A 17,910-nucleotide genomic window follows, 5' to 3' on the forward strand; every position below is an offset into this window, starting at 1 on the left:
CACATTTATATGACAACTAAACCAAAAATCAGACATTGTTTGGAATTTGGTTGTGCTTTTAGATTCTTGAAAGCATAGTGATAACACATTGGGAATACAACAAACTGCTGGCTGTTGTTGAGTCGTGAATAAAGGCGGAAATCTCATTGATCAACTTCTCAACCTAATATTACCAACATTTCCGCGTTGAATTAAAGATGTGTGCCCAGTGGGTTGTGTTAATCATATTATAGACAACATTTTACTGGACTACAGAAGTTGTTAATTGAAGGCTGCGTCCTAGTTTGTGTCCAATCAGAATGTATCTGTCGTGGAATGAAAATAAAGCAGCAATGCGTAAACAAGCGCTGGATCCTCCTCCGCCGCTCTCTCCTATCATCTAGCCTATATTCTGAAACCAGTTCCGTATTCAGCGCTACTTTAATGTAACGTCGGTGCGCACACCATACAGCGTGTAGGTTGTATAATTATCGGATAAGATCACACCATCTCGACCATGGAGCCTTGAACTGGAAGGTAAGCAATGCGTTTACTACTCGATACTCAGAAGCCGAGCAAGCGATGCTTGTTCGTATCCTTTTCCGGTAAGTGCTGTGATAGTAAAGTTTGGGTGGGTTGGGAATGCGATCATGTGTCATATGGGCTATCAAGTTATGGACATGTGCTTTTTGATCTTAGTCAAGTGTGTGCCGTGGCGTTAGTTTATTTTATGTCTTAGTGATCGACGTAACGGTGTACGGTCCCAACAATTTGCCTACACGACTTAAATGGCAGCAACTTAAATCTTAAGTCAGTTTTTCAGGGTATGTAGCCTACTATGTCAAACTCACCATCCATAATGTTGTTCGCGCAATATCGTGGGTGACGCAAAGAATGACGCGTATGATTTCCTGGTGATGATGAGAGGGACATAAGACACAATTGTGTCACTGTAAAGGGGACCATCCTCGATGTATTTCCTTGCTGCGTGTTGACGATTTTTTTGCTATCAAATCTGTGACAATTCTATCATATGACATTTCCTCTCAGGATATTCTAGTCATAGCCTACCCAAGCTAGTCAATGCCTGAACTCTAAACTGTTATTGTAAACAACGTTGGGATCATGCAACTAAGCATAATGATCCTGCAGCGAAAATATCTTGCAAGTCCAATGGGTACATATTGTTCTCGATACATTGTGTCATTCCGCTTGAATAGGCTAACCAAAGTAGTCTCCAACCGTTGGATTCCAAAATACTATTTCCATTATATTACTGTTACTATTAAGGGATTAAACACTTACATCATAACAATCTTTGGAAGGAACTGAAGTTGCTTCCAATTCTAAGAAAACATCGAGGGGGCGGGGCATAAAGGTGAAACGCACGTATGCACCCGTATCCATTTGTTTTGGTCAAATATGTAGAAGATGAAGTGATGTCTTGGTACATGTTTATTCAATTTCATTAAACTAATGCAACTTTGCAATCAAGTTGATATATTTCTGACATAACCATGTCATACGTGTAGCATGGGATATACCCAAATAACACTGCTTTCTACTTTAATTCACAGACACCCACAGCACCACACAGATGAAAATGCAGCACACTTGATATCTCCCTGGAGGGGAAACCTGAATTAAGATGAAGCGACTGAAGGGGAAAACCCAACAGTGTGGAGCATTGCAGAAAGTCCTGTGAACACTGACCTCCAGCCCTCATCCTCCCATCATTCCTTTCCCTCAAATACACAACACTCCCATTCATCACCACTCCTGCTCTGGTCCAAGATGACCTCACCGAGAAAGCACCTGGTCAAGGATTTCAACCACTTTATCACATGCTACGTGTGCAAAGGATACCTGATCAAGCCCACCACGGTGACAGAGTGCCTGCATACCTGTAAGACCAGCCCCTTTCTCTCTCTCTCTCTCTCTCTCTCAGGTGCCACAATCATCATGTCATCATGTAATGTAGGCTATACCAGAAAAACACAATTTCACTATTGGATAGGTTACAGTATATCCAGGCATATTTGTGTATTCTATTAGATATACATTACAACGAACATCCCCTACTAGAAATTCTTGTTTATTTTGGTGTAGTACGGACATTTAATAAAATGTCAAATGGCATCTATGGCACCACTAAAAAGTGGCTGGGATTTAGAGCTCACAGAATCAGTTGGCTGTGTTATTTGTTGTTTTATACAATGGCCTTGCACAGTCACAGTGCTATGAATGTCAAGAGCGCGCTCTGTCCATCTCCTCTGTGTCATCCTGCATGATTTACATATCATATTACATGGTCTCCTTCTCCATTTCTGCCCTCTCCATCTGAACTGAATGTTTTATTGGAAGAGAACGGCAGATGCAAAAGCTCACTTCCAGGAATGACACATCTCAAGTGATCAGTAGGTTCAGTCACCATGACAACAAATATCCTCCACACAGGATGAGCAGTTTGGGTCCAGTTTGTTTGAAGCCAAAGTCACTTCTTTACTGTCATAGAAGTCAGATTGAACCCTAGCCCTAATGAAAAATATCAGCAGCTGCTTAGTACAGCATGGTTTGGCTGTTTTTATGATTGCTTTCCCTGTGTATGTCAGTATATTTCGGAGATCCCCAGCAAAACATGTCTTTGATATTCGTCTACGCTATTTCATTGTAACCTCCAGAGTGGCGCAGCGGTCTAAGGCACTGTACCCCAGTGCTAGAGGCGTCACTACATAGCCAGAATAGATTCCAGGCTGTATCACAACCGGACGTGATTGGGAGTCCCATAGGGCGGCACACAATTGGCCCAGTGTCATCCGGGTTAGGGTTTGGCCGGTGCAGGCTGTCATTGTAAATAAGAATTTGTTCTTAACTGACTTGCCTAGTTAAATAAATAATGGTTCAATTTTAAATAAATAAAAAAATACAGTAGTCAGAATGCAATTAAACAGCTTTACATTAGTTTAGTTTATATGGGACAAGTATAACCACTTTGACACATTTCATGGGGAATGCAATGCATTCCACTCTAGTGTTTGTAGCTCACATACATTTTCAACACTTGTCCCTAAATGGACTTTAATGGAAACAAAGGTGTGTGCGGCGGTGTGCTGGCTATTGAAAGAACATGTGACATGTTGTTCTGACATACTATTGGTTGATTAAGACAGCAGATGGATGTATGTGAGGATTGTTTATTTGTTGTTGTTGACTTTATTAGGATGCCCATTAGCTGACGCCAATGGCGACAGTTTCTCCCATTCATCTCTGCAGATCCTCTCAAGCTCTGTCAGGTTGGATGGGGAGCATCGCTGCACAGCTATTTTCTGTTCTCTCCAGAGATGTTCGATCGGGTTCAAGTCCGGGCTCTGGCTGGGCCACTCAAGGACATTCAGAGACTTGTCCTGAAGCCACATCTGCGTTGTCTTTGCTGTGTGCTTAGGGTTGTTGTCCTGTTGGAAGGTGAACCTTCGCCCCAGTCTGAGTTCCTGAGCACTCTGGAGCAGGTTTTCATCAAGGATCTCTCTGTACTTTTCTCCATTCATCTTTACCTCGCTGCTGACTAGTCTCCCAGTCCCTGCCGCTGAAAAACATCCCCCACAGCATGATGCTGCTACCACCACCATGCTTCACCGTAGTGAAGGTTTCCTGGCATTCAGGCCAGAGAGTTCAATCTTGGTTTCATCAAACCAGAGAATCTTGTTTCTCATGGTCTGAAAGTCTTTAGGTGACTTTAGGCAAACTCCAAGCAGGCTGTTATGTACCTTTTTACTGAGGAGTGGCTTCCGTCTGGCCTGATTGGTGGAGTGCTGCAGAGATCATTGACCTTCTGGAAGTTTCTCTCATCCCCTCATCCCCACAGACAAGCTCTAGACCTCTATCGGAGTGACCATCGGGTTCTTGGTCACCTCCCTGACCAAGGCCCTTCTCCCCTGATTGCTCAGTTTGGCCAGGCGGCCAGCTCTATGTTCTTGTCATATCATGAACTAGCGACCCCTGTGGCGGGCCGGGTGCAATGCACGCTGACACGGTCGCCAGGTGTATGGGGTTTCCTCCGACACAGGCTGGCTTCTGGATTAAGCTCTCGACAAGACTAACTACCAATTTGGATATCATGAAATTTGGGAGAAAAGGGGTAAAAATAATAAGACTGTAATGTAACTAAATGTGGAAAAAAGTCAATGGCTCTAAATAGTCACTGTACGTACATTTAAAAACATTAACATGTAACGTGTGTGTGCGCATCTATCAGTTACACATACATGTCATTATATACACACAACAAGTAGGTCACATGGGGGAGTGTCGCCGTAACGTGTTGCTTTATCTGTTTTTTGAGATGGAACGTAATCATGGCTCTGTATAATACTATACGTTGATCTAGGCTATAGGCCAGTGCATAGTGAATAAGCATATACTGTTTACATGGAAATTGCTAGAGTGCAGACTGACCTATATTTCTGCTCTTGTGACAGATATTGCTGATCTGATTTTTTTAGAATTAATTTTTTCTGTTTGGTGACGTCACATCATAGGATATAGGCCTAATCCTCCGCTCAGTATTGCATGGAATCGGATTAGGTGTTCTTCAAAGAAAGATAAAGCTATACATTATAGTGTGTGTGTTGTGGTATTCACCGCTGTTGCTGTGTGTCTGTGTGTTCTGTCGTATTGGCTACAGTGTGATGGATGCATCTAGAACCGGCCAGGCTATGCCCACTACTTCCTTATCTCCCTGCTAGTCAACAGTTTCAATTTCAACTGCAGGACTGAGTTTTTAGTCATGCTTCGAGGCTCAACAGATACTCTGATGCGTATCAAGTTCAAACTTTAGAAATTAGATATTATAATGCTATTCCTTCTGGTTTTCAACATATAATCCTTTTATTGTGAAGGTTATCTGAGAGAAATGGATGTGAAAAGAGAAACTGCAGTCATCTTGGCATTTCTTTGCCACCTGAATGGTGTGATAAAAATCCATAGTTACTTTGGTTGATTTTCTCCAAATACAGACCTATTCTTTGTCTCTCTCTCCTTTCATCTGTCAACAGTTTGTAAAAGTTGTATTGTCCAACACTTTGAAGACAGCAACGACTGCCCCAAATGTGGCATCCAAGTCCATGAAACCAACCCTCGGGAGATGTTAAGGTAATACACCCAATTTTACATCTAACAGAATCTCATCTGCATTTATATTTTCCCTATTGAGAATCACAGGATGATAATGAATGCTACTGAATAGATTACCATCAGTAAAGTAAAAACATGCTGGCCTTTGCACTACTGAACTGGCGCCGGAATTTGGCAGATCTGAGTTTACACCCTTTAGTTGTCCACCCGACTAGTGAGATGGTAAGACTGGTGTGGGCTGGGCTGGGGGACGATGGAGTGAGATCCAGGCAACAGCTGGACACCATTCTGGAGCCAAGGTTACAGCTGAAGACCTCACCCAGTGCCCAGCCCACAGATGCAATGTCTGGGAATAAGTGTGTGTGTACTTGTATTCTTCCTTTACGTCTCATTCTATCACCAGGTTGGACAACACTTTAGAGGAAATAATTTTCAAACTCGTTCCTGGGCTGAGAGAAAGTGAGTGATGTCATTTTAGTATCCACCAACATCAGATATAAATCTTGCATTTGATCATAGGCCAAGCTGTTTTCTACTTGACCTGAATGATATAACCCCTACCCTGTGTATTCATATATTCTCTTTTTGTTTATTGACTAGAAGAACAACAGCAGGAGATCGAGTTCTGGAGGAGTCGAAAGTGGAAGGAGAATGGAGAAGGTAAATGATCTGTGTTAGTGTATCCATGAAGACCAAGACCCTCCTCAGGAGGGACCAGAATGAACCCACTCGGGTGGGCAGAGGTGGGCTGTGATTGGTTATTGAGGCGATGGGTAAGGAGGCTCTATGTGGGGAGAGATCAGTGAGCAGACAAAGACAGAGAGGAGTTGTGACTCAGGTTGCATTGTTGCAGTGACTGTAGGTGGCTGTGAGGCTGAGAGAGGGAGAGAAGGGGAGGAGGAAGGGGGACGTTTTAACAGCACTCTCTACAAGGCATTGATGAGATCCCCCTGTTTATGATGTACAAATCACATGGAAACAACAGAATGACTAAAAAGATGGATGGATTCGGTCCACCAGACACAAATGCCATCCCCATGGCAATATGACGATCGACAGTTTGTCCCAAAGGCCTTTTATGATATTGCATTTCTAGGTGAAAAGCAAAAGACATCGGTATCAATCAAAACCGCCCTTTGTGAATGGTCTTTTCACAGTTTTATATGAATTCAAGGAAAACAAGCTCAACTTGTATATTCTCTTGCTCACACGTAACATACTTATCCATTTATTTTGTCATAGAAGACGGCCCCCGATCGAAGAGATCCAGGCTGGATGACGAGGATGATGGTGGTGGGGATGGAGACTACCACAGGAGTGACCCACAGATAGCCATCTGTCTTGACTGTCTACGCAACAGCAGCCTGGTGGGAGAGAACGTTGTTAAGGTAAGTCATGGTGGAGAGGTATCTCTTCCCTGCTGCTCTGTTCTTTTTTTTTCTTCCCTGTCTCCCTAACATTATTCCTCCCACTTTTTTAGGTTGATGTCCTTTTAACTATGTCCTTCTAACTGTCTAACATCTCAGAATGTGAGTTGAATAGAATATAGATAGACAATGATGCTGTGCCCTTACAACAACAAAGAAAGCACATGTTAAATGTGTAGTTTCACATGTGAAATAGCTGTTTTTCACATTGAGCTTAAATTTCTCACGTGAAACCGTATTTACTGTATTCAATTTAGATTTCACATGTTAACGCCACCTTTTTCACGTGTGAGGAGAATAACATGTTTTCACCTCATAAGAAAATTGGATATGCAGTTTTACATCTGAAAAACATTCACATGAAAATCACATTTGCAGTTTCACATGTAAAATGCTGGTGAAAAACTCACTTTCACATGTGGGGTTGAAATAATGTTATTCTCCATACAAACTCAAAATGTCGCTCACAACAAAGGGAATTAACAAAGCAAATCACTGACAACCAAAACAAAAAACGGATACAGGGTTTCTGTAGGGGTTCTCAAAGAATCTCACGGGGGTTGTCCACTGAACGTTGACTAGCAACGTTGACTATGCCCACTAAATTTGTCCAAGAAAAGGCTAACCAAAATAAAAACCCACACCAAGTTATAATATGGAGCTAAAGGCAAGTTAAGCAAACCAAAGGGGAGAACACATGATAAAAGGCTTTGTTTTTATCACACTCAAAGAGGAAGTGCTATTCCGCATTCAAGCACTTCCAACATCTCTCATTCCCACTCTCTCAAGGACCACCGGAGCACTGGCCCAGCCACTCTTAAATACCACCTGGGCTAGCACCTTCTGACTAACGAGATGGGCAAGCCAGCACTGGTGTAAGACGTACTTACTAATGAGGTGATACCGATCGGTGCACCCCACCTACTAACGTGCTACCTTGAAATATGAATGGAAAACCCTGAATCTGGAACATCTAAACAGCCCAAATGCAGGACAAGGGAATGATTTTGCAAGACATTGACAGAACAGTGGACAGAATAAATGTTTTGTAGGCAGGTTAATGGATCACGTTGAAACGAAGACATAGTTCTGCTGTATGAAGGTCACTGCTTGCTAAAGGGGCAATCCTTAGTTGCCACATACATTTTTGGACTTCTAAGTTAATGATACGAACCCATTGATTCTTAAATATAAAATGTATAAATGCCTCATGAGCTTAGTTCAACTGTCGTACCCACCAGAACCCAAAATATACACTTGTTTTACTCCATTGTTTGTAAACAAAGTAAATGTAAACAACCGCTGTAAAGGCTAAAAACCTGGTTATAACCATAATGTTGATATCACGGATGGTCAGTCCTTGCATCCATAGCGCAGTCAATGGATTTGAGTGGTCTCATTTCTCCAGCCCCATCCCTCAGGTTTTTACTGAAACTGTGGCAGGGGGTAATAGTGTTATTATATGGTGCAATCCTCTAGTGAGTGAGTTACTTTTGTGCCAATAAGATCAAGGAAAACTACTGAAGTCCAGAACAAAAATTCTTAGGATTTCAAACAAAAAAGAATGACATCTAAAGAAAAACAGGAACCCAAAGTTGACAGCAAAACTAAATATTGCAAGGAAATCATTTTGAAATGCAAGAACAAAATTAATTGTAAATTGATGCAAAAAAAGTTTTTTTCAGTGATAAAAAAATAAAATAACTGACAATGTGATTAAATAAAATGTCTCCCTTTTCCCAGAAATGTTCCCTATCTTTGGTTATGTTACCCTGGCCTTTGCTTTCGCTGTCTTTTTTTCCAGTTGCAAGTTTTGGCACATTCATTCCAGCAGCATAGCACCCTGCATCCCAGTGCTGGGTTGCCTCTGAAGATAAGCAGGGTCGGTCTCTGGATGGGAGACCAGATGTAGCTGGAAGTGGTGAAAATGAAACGTGAAAAATAAACGTGTGGGAAACAAATGTCACGTGGGGATTTTTTTTCTTCACATGAGCGTAAAACAATGTACCTGTGAAACTTCAGACTTGTCTGAAAACCACGTGTGTATATATATATATATATTTCTGATTTGTTCACATGTGTCTGAAAACCACATGTTTCTTTCACGTGATTTTTTTTTTTGTGTGGTTATCCTTTATTTCCTGGGCTGTCATTGAAAGCTGGTCAGCAAATATGTGGTTTGGAGAGCAGGAGGGAGGAGAGAGAGAGGAGAGGAGAGGAGAGCAGAGCAGGGGGAGAGAGGAGAGGAGGGCAGAGCAGGGGGTAGAGAGGAGCGAGGATCATAATGGTTTCATATTGAGGTATAATATAGAATGATTCTCTGTGCCAAAGGGATGCTATTAGTATTAAATGCACTAACTGAACTTAATTATGCATTCATAAATATAAAAAATAAATTAACCAGAAAATGGCTCTTTGAAATGTATGGCTTTGCATGCTCTTCACATAATTCTGAATAAATGTGCCTGAATCATTGAATTCATCTTCTGAACCTCCACTCTAGGGTTTAATGAAGAAATTTATACGGTGCTCGACCCGAGTGACAGTCGGAACAATCAAGAAGTTTCTCAGCTTGAAGTTAAAGCTTCCAAGTTCTTATGAGGTAACAAACGAAGCTTTTGTACGTGCTCTATTCCCTTTTATATGTATCTACTGTATGACCGATATTAAGCCCATGCTATTGAATATTCGTTTTGTGTGGGCCTCACATAAAGCAGTCTCCAGCAGCCTCTCCTGTGTCTTTAGTGTTGAGGGGGAAAGGGCTGGCCTTGTTCGCAGGCAAGCAGTACTTACTCTCGCTAAACTCTTAGAAAAAGACCTGCACTCTTTGGAAAAGACCCGCGCTCTTTGGGAAAGACCCGCGCTCTTTGGGAAAGACCCGCGCTCTTTGGGAAAGACCTACGCTCTAAAACCTAAAAGGCTTCTTCGGCTGTCCCATAGGATAACCTTTTGAAGAACCCTTTTTGGATCCAGGTAGAACATTTTTGGATCCAGGTAGAACATTTTTGGATCCAGGTAGAACATTTTTGGATTCAGGTAGAACATTTTTGGATCCAGGTAGAACATTTTTGGATTCAGGTAGAACATTTTTGGATCCAGGTAGAACATTTTTGGATCCAGGTAGAACTCTTGATTTCCTATGGGGAAAACCCCTTTTGGAACCCTTTTTGTTTTCTAAGAGTGTGGGTTCCAGAGCACTAAGATTGCATAGATGCCATACACACAGTAACACTTTCACTAACTATTTAGAAGTAGTAACTGTATATTTGCCTTCTAGCATTTATAAACATTTGCAGGCATTTAAAAGCATTCATACACATTTCTAATGGATAAATAATGAAAGCTATTATAAAATGTTACCCAGCTTTCTCTATGTACAATGTCTGTCACATTCTCTCCATTGAGATATTTGAGTCCTTGTTCTTTTGTTTGAACAGTATGAGAAAGGGAGATATGTATAACTCTAGTCCTCTTCTCTAGCAGCCTGTGCTGACTGTCATCCCATAGTAGTCTAATTCTTAGTCACCAGCCTCCGTGTCCCCTTGCAGCTTGACGTCCTATGCAACGGGGAGATCATGGGAAAAGACCACACCATGGAGTTCATCTACATGACGCGGTGGAGACTTCGCGGTGAAACCGTAAGTAAACCCCCAGTGATATCAATGCCCCCGCCCCCATTTCCCTCGTTTATAAAGATGCTAAACCCCATACCGTTCTCGCCAGGGGATAAGCTGTGGCCGCTGAATGACGGTGCTGTAGTCATACTAGTCTCCATGAGAGTCGGTGCTTGGCTTTAAGCCGATTAGCTGGTTAGCCGTCTAAAATGCCACCATCACTCTACTGTGTGAACTGATACATCAAGCAGGAAATAGTAGTGGCATGGTTAGCAGAGCTTATTACAGGCCAGCAGTAAGATGTGTCTGGTACTATAGGTTCACATCAAAGCATGTTTGGATGCCTCTTCCGTGAAATAAAGAAGGCTGCAAAGTGGAATGGTGAATTAAGTTGTTGTTTCACAGTGCGTCGTAATGGTACTATACACTATTGGAGACATTTGCAAGGCTAGTAAGGTATTGCTAGGTCATGGTAAAATGCAGTTGAAATATAGCTGCTTCTCTTCCTCAATTAATCCACTTTCCTCTTGTTCACCTCACAAAAGATAGGCCTATGTTGTGGTCACTATATCCTCACTTGAACTTCAGTCAACCATGCTTAAACTTAACCAAGCGCCCCCAAGTCTACTGCAATGTGTGCTAGGCTAACTAACACGCTAACTAACTAACACACTTCAGCTTGACCTGATAAGCACTTTTGCTAGCCGGGCGCCTTGGCTGCTCATTCCATTGCTCAAGATTGTCACTTTTAGATAGGCAGGTCTGGGCTCCGGCAGCACAGGGTTAGGTCATGAATCGCTCTATTCGTCCAAGAAGACAGGTGAGGAAAGCAGTGAAGGCCCCTGACAGCTGCCCCAGCAGGGTGCCTGTTCCTGGGCTCATCGCCTGACACTCTACCCTTCCACAGCCAGTTTATCACCACTGGCTCAATAGAGGGGTCTTTTAATAGTGCTGAGCGATTAGTGCTTTTTGAGGTCGGTTCGGTTTCAGTTCAATTCTAAAAAAATATTCACCGATTTTCGGATTCTATCATTTTAAACAAGAAATGCACTATGCATTATGTGGGTTGAATGCTCTAACTACACAAAATAAAACTATTAATAAAAGTTCCATGATGGTAGTAATTATTAGCCATAATTTATTCACATTACTTCAATTAAGTATTTTAGTTGTGTATTTTACATTGGTTTTATTTGATGACATTATTTCATTCCAATTGATCATCTCTATAGAGCTGCTGCCTATGCTGTCTGACAAAATCAATATTTTAGTAGTAAATAAGGCATACTTTTATGACTGCTGAATACCTACTATCAATCACCAAGATCATGTATTTTCAGGTAGAGATACTTCCCGAAACAACTGCTCTCTATCCTCTCCATCGCACGTTCTTCTTCCGCCTCTTCTCTCTCCCGCTCTGTCTGCCATACACAGACCGGACAAGTAGGCACGCAATGGATTATGGTCATTAAGTTAATTACCATGTTTTCTACTATGTAGAATATTGGCCTGTTGGAAACTACAACTCCCTACAACATTGCACAGTTTGGGCTTGATCTGATTTCTCTCTAGAGAAACTGTGCATTGAGCTCACATGAAAAAGTAGAACGAAGTGAAATTAAAATAAATGAACCGTCAAAGTGGGACAATCTGTTTAAAAAAAAAAAGCAACATTTTGGTTAATCATTCAGCACTAAGCCCTGGTTTAGTTACAACATACAACACCCCTAAGGCCAAGTAAACTGTACAGTTTTAATCATTCAATTGATTTCCCTGTTTTGAATGATACTCTGCTAATTTAGGCTTGTGTTAAAGACAGGTTCTGGCAAGCTTAAAATACCCTCGTCTTCACTCCTCAGTCCTTACGCAGAATGTTCTGATTCCAAGAACAGAATCCAAGGAAGGCAGCAGTAAAGTCCTCTAGCTTATAAGAACAATATTTAATGTAGTGATCAACGTTGAACCCCCCCCCCCCCCCCCCCCCAAAAAAAAATCAGATGACAGTATTACTGACCTCACATGACCAAATTTGGCATCTGGGGCAGATTGTCCCACTGTGTAGAATAGGTGATAGTTCTGTGCCTAGAATGAATCCCTGTCCTCCGCTGGACCAAATGACCAGAAAGTGGGTCAGTGTGGGCCGACTAATTTCCCTTCTCTTAGTGATTGTACGTAGGTGTCTCCTGCCTACCGCTGCTGCATGTCTACCGACCTGTCTAAAAATAGACCGGCTTGATATGATGTGTCTGTGGAGTGTCTTTCTCTTTCACCTGTTTTGGCATCAGACTTTTCTCTCCTTATCACGCTCCCTCTGCTCTGCTCTCATACCTTTCCTTCCACTGCAGCATATCCTGGCTACGAAGCTACAATCCATATAGATGAAGCGGCACGTCAGATTGTGTTGTTTTTGTGTTCTAGGTAGAAAGGCCCCCTGCAAGCCTACTGTTCATATGCTATTCTTACAATGCAGTGTTGTAAAGTACTTAAGTAAAAATACTTTAAAGTACTACTTAAGTCGTTTTTTGGGGTATCTGTACTTTACTATTTATATTTGAGAAATTTTACTTCACTACATTCCTAAAGACATTAATGTACTTTACTCCATACATTTTCCCTGATACCCAGAAGTACTTGTTACATTTTGAATGCCTGGTTGGACAAGAAAATTGTCCAATTCACGCTCTTAAAGGGAAAATCTCTGGTCATCCCTACTGCATCATATCTGGCGGACTGACTAAACACAATGCTTCATTTGTAAAAAAAAAAAATGTTTTTACTCAAGTATGACAATTGGGTACTTTTCCCACCGCTGTTACAATGTTAGAAGGTCTACGTTACTTACTCTCTGATTGTCTCCATTGTAGTGGATTCTGTCCAAGGGTGACCAATGTCATCTCTCTCTTCCAGGCCTACCCAATGGTACTAGAATATCGTCCACGGATAGACTTTGGTTGACGGAGAGAGACGTGGGACTACTCCTGCACTAACAGCCCATTGACAGACTACACAATGAATGGATGTGCCTGGCACAAGAGACAAGGACCACGTCTTCCTATCATCTGCATGCAGTAGTCCGTTATTGCCTCTAATCTCATTCTGTTCTTGTATGTTATCTTCCAGTTTCACAGATATCTTTCTAAAGCGCAACAAGGGTTTAAGAACATGCATGCCTATCATGGCGTATTAATGCTTGGAAAAGTACCAAAATGTAATTGACTGAAGGGTGAAGACCTGTTGGTCCACATCACTCAAAAGTGTTCAGAATAATACAAAGTGAAATGACTAGTAATCCACTGTTACGCAACACAAGAAAGATATTCCAAGACAAAGTTGTACACTGGCAAACGGCCCATAATATTTCCCTCTATCTCCTATCTATGCTGGATTTAGTGTCTTACATGACCTCTCCCCTTACTTCTGTTTTTAATCATTAAAGGGGCAATCAGCAGTTGCAACGTCCATTTTTGGCCATATAAATTAACCATCTATACCCATTGATTCTTGAAGAATATAACTTATAAATGCCTCACGAGCTTAGTTCAACTGTCGTACCCAATCTGAACCCAAAATATAAGCTTTACTCCAATGTAAATGTAAACAAACCGTATATATCCTCAAAACATGGTTAAAACTATAATTGTAATATCATGGATGGTCAGTTCTTGCATCCATAGCTCTGTCTATAAATTTGAGTGGTTGCATTTCTCCAGCCCCATCCTTAGCTTTTACTGAAATAGGGACAGGGGGAATAGGGTTTGTTATTGTTACTGTCTACTAATGATTGCTGCTTTAACTATGGTAGTGCCTTTCCCCACATGTCTCTCTTTCAGTGGAGTGCAAAATCCAAACTGCTCTTCATTTCAAATTCCTTGTACTTTATTTATATTTTACCTTTATTTAACTAGGCAGGTCAGTTAAGAACAAATAGGAACAGTGGGTTAACTGCCTGTTCAGGGGCAGAACGACAGATTTGTACCTCGTCAGCTCGGGGTTTGAACTTGCAACCTTCCGGTTCCTAGTACAACGCTCTAACCACTTGGCTACTTTGCCGCCCCATTCAGCCTAGCGGAGTCAAAAGCACCATGTTATAGCTTATATGGGTCATTCTACAGAAAACGTGCAAATCGGGGGCTGAATTTTTGTAAGAATTTGTATCCTATTTTTTTTCCCCAAACTTGTCTTCCAACATATGTCAGGTAGACATACTGTATATGCTACTTGCACACTTTGTATTGCATATTTGACCTGTATTCCTTACCACCCTACTAAATATGTAACTATGGAAACCTAGTGAACAAGTTGCGGTAAAGGGAGAACCGTGCACAGTAGTGATCAATTTGATTAACGTACTACAGATTAAATTTGCATAACAAAATAGTAAAAACATAAATATCATCTCGTTTGTTCTCTGTGAAATGTTGATTGATTGAATTACTTCCTGCATCTAATTTAATTGTGTTTTTAGTTGTTTAAATGATCACTTTACCTATCTTTATTTTGGCAAAATACCAGGTGTTTCTGTGTCAAGTGTCAATCATAGAGATCTATGGAGCGAACACACTAGGTGGCTATAACCCTGAATTGATGTGGTTTTGAGTTCATGAGCCCTTTAATGAATTGTAAGAAACTCAAGTAGGATGAATTTGAGTACAGTATAGTAGAGCACAGTACATTATAGTATAACACAGTATAGTAGGATACAGTATAGCACATTAAAGGTGTCTATGTTTTGGCCAAATGTCAGTGTTTTGGCTCTTGGGGGGTTGGAGCCCCCCTCCTGGCTATGCATCTTAATACTTTACGCTTTTTCTTGAAGTGTGCACATGTCCACTACCCACATGGTGGTCCTCTCTTCCTCAGTTGGTAGAACATGACGCATAAAACCTTTACATGGAGATAGCACCAGTGAGGCTGTCACAGATACCATAATGGCACAGATACAAAGATGAGAACTCTATATATCTTTATGGTGTCAATTATTTTGGTCGTAACCGTTTTGGTTTGGACAATTTTGACACATTTTGGACTTTAAAGAATCGCCATAGCTAACATATAGCTGGCTATCTTTCATTTGGGCAGATGTACATCGCAGAACCGTGCTTTACATATTAATTGATTACACTAGATGTTCGGCAGTGACACTGCTTAAAAATACATGACTTACTTGCTCACTCGTTTTCTCTAAAATGTGTGCGGACAGACTACTCACCATGTGGTCATGCTGGAGAGGGATGGGCTAAGACACTGCATTTCAATACAAGAGGCGTCACTGCAGTAGCTGGTTCGAATCCAGGCTGCATCACATCCGGCCGTAATTGGGAATCCCGTAGGGCGGTGCACAATTGGCCCAGCGTCGTCAGGGTTTGGCCGGGGTAGGCCATCATTGTAAATAATAACTTGTTCTTAACTGACTTGCCTAGTTAAATAAAGCAAAAAAAAATATGAAATTACAAATGTAAAAATAATCCCATCACCTGGTGATATTTGTAAGGGTGTGGTTTAAGGCACATTCATTCTACAGTCGTTAAATGTGTGTGTTTCAGTAGTGCCATCAACAGGAGGGACAGCATTTATTTGAACAAGAAATGTTAAATTAAACAAAACTACTAATTAGATCAGTATCTTTTAATGTAATAATATAATAACTCGATGTTCTATTCAAATTGTAGCATAAAAAATGTGCTTTATTTTCAAAGATGGAGTTGAGGAGTCAGGGTTTGGGACAACACATCTCAATAGAAATAGCTGGTTAAACAATGACTGTACTAAATTGTTTTGCCTTGGATTGAATTAGAACATATCATGATGTAAATAAATGTCCTAGGTTTGGAGACCTAACTGTTTAAAAAATATATTTTGGGGGATGGGACTTCAATTTGCACCACTTCTGTAGAATCGCCCATATACAAGGACAAGGAAGCTATGGCTGCCTACCATATCCCTATCTAAACATGAGTTATATTCTTCCTTTCAATTCCATTTTGATGTTATTACCACATATAATGCAATATGAGTACTGTAAGACTAGATTTGCTGGAAGAAGGTTAGAAAAAGCGGAGTATTGCCAACACTGTCTGAAATGTGTAGCTGTCTGTTTTGTGCACTATGTAAAACGTATTGGGCATTATGGTTCACTTGTACATAGTGGAGATTTGTTTAGACTGTTTACTACTATACTGGAAGTCCTACTGGATGACTTAACATGAATGTATTATCACTGCCCTATAAAAACTGTCCAGGCTGGCGTGAAAGGGTCCCGCCATAACCCTCACCATTTCTTTCTGATGATGGATCATTAGACAAACGTTTTAAAGGCTTTTTCCCCTTCACATACCATGTATCTTTTTCTCACTCTCCTCAACACCAAAGAATAAAAGCAGACATAGCAGTGGTTGTATTTTATCTGTTCAAGTTTGACAGAGATATTATAATCCTAACGTAGACACATTTTGGGGGGGGGGGGGACAACTGAATGCATTAAACCGAGATGTACATAGACAAATGTTGAGGGTACTGAAGTCATCTTGGTAGGAAACAAAATGTGGAGTGCAATTTGCCAATGTATTGGGTCTTTGCATACAGTAGATCTCTGACAATAATACGTTTATGTTAATTTGCAGTTATGTGGGAGTACCACTCAATGGACAGATTGGACACATTTCTGGTAGCCCCTAAAAGTACAAGTCTTTACAAATTTCCACAAGTAAAAGTTCTAGTTGAAGCCTACACACTTAGAAAATAGGGCTCCAAAAGGGTTATTCGGCTGTTGCCATAGGAGAACCCTTTTTGGTTCCAGGTAGAACCCTCTGTGGAATGAGTTCATCATGGAACCCAAAAGGGTTCTACCTGGAACCAAAAGGATTCTACCTGGAATCAAAAAGGGTTCTTCAAATGGTTCTCTTATGTGGGCAGCCGAAGAACCCTTTTAGGTTCTCGATAGCACCTTTTTTTCTAAGAGTGTGCCTAGCATTCTTGTGTACTTTCCTGTTTCACACATGCTTTTTCCTGTTTGAAATGGTATCTCTTATTTTCCCTAAAAACCCACCTGTAGTGGTTTTAAAAGTCAGCAAAGTAAATGTTTAGACTGAATAATTCTTGAAATGTCCCTGTGCTGCAATGAACAATATGTATTTTTGTAACAAGAAGAACTTGTAGATATTTTCTTTAAAAATGAAATTGTATGTTGTATATTTAACAAACTTAAAATGCTGCTTAGAATAATCTATTCTATTTTTCAATGTCAATGTGCCTGATAAGCATTCCTAGAGAGATTAGAACTGTACATATGCAAGAGCTGCTCTATATGTGACATGATGACAAAAATACCAAAATACAGAACTCATTGAATTAACTTGGTGTCATTTCATAATTTTATTTGTATTTATTTTTTATTTAACATTTATTTAACTAGGCAAGTCAATTAAGAACAAATTCTTATTGACAATGGTGGCCTACCCCGGCCAAACCTGAATGATGCTGGGCCAATTGTGCGCTGCCCTATGGGACCCCCAATCACAGCCGGTTGTGAAACAGCCTGGAATCGAACCAGGGTCTGTAATGACACCTCTAGTACTGAGATGCAGTGCCTTAGACCGCTGCACCACTCATCATTGACAAGTTACTTATTATCTGTCCAAAAAAAATAATGTTTTGGAGTTTCAAAGATTTTGTTTCAAGACTTCTGTTCTTAAGAATAGGAATGGTCTGCATTTTGTGATTGTCATTGACTCCCTCTAAATCTCTTTCTTTCGTATAGAGGT

At 40.9% G+C, this 17,910-nt stretch overlaps 1 protein-coding gene across 3 annotated transcripts; it reads left to right on the forward strand.

Moving 5' to 3' along the window:
* Window positions 1-371: 371 nt before the first annotated feature.
* On the forward strand, window positions 372-17,501 carry LOC139367986 (polycomb group RING finger protein 5-B). 3 transcript variants are annotated; one of them, XM_071106439.1, is made up of 9 exons: window positions 372-516; window positions 1,557-1,885; window positions 5,031-5,127; window positions 5,513-5,568; window positions 5,710-5,769; window positions 6,352-6,497; window positions 9,040-9,138; window positions 10,085-10,174; window positions 13,058-17,501. In XM_071106439.1, exons 2-9 carry the CDS (start codon window positions 1,774-1,776, stop codon window positions 13,103-13,105), a joined length of 708 nt encoding a protein of 235 aa, XP_070962540.1. In that variant the 5' UTR covers window positions 372-516; window positions 1,557-1,773; the 3' UTR covers window positions 13,106-17,501. The 3 variants fall into 3 exon arrangements, with proteins under 3 accessions (XP_070962540.1, XP_070962541.1, XP_070962542.1); XM_071106440.1 differs by having other exon boundaries at window positions 415-516; window positions 5,713-5,769; XM_071106441.1 differs by having other exon boundaries at window positions 497-584; window positions 5,713-5,769; window positions 13,058-16,538.
* Window positions 17,502-17,910: the final 409 nt, after the last annotated feature.

The sequence above is a fragment of the Oncorhynchus clarkii genome, chromosome 16 (assembly GCF_045791955.1).
Source record: "Oncorhynchus clarkii lewisi isolate Uvic-CL-2024 chromosome 16, UVic_Ocla_1.0, whole genome shotgun sequence".
Classification (NCBI taxonomy): Eukaryota; Metazoa; Chordata; class Actinopteri; order Salmoniformes; family Salmonidae; genus Oncorhynchus; species Oncorhynchus clarkii.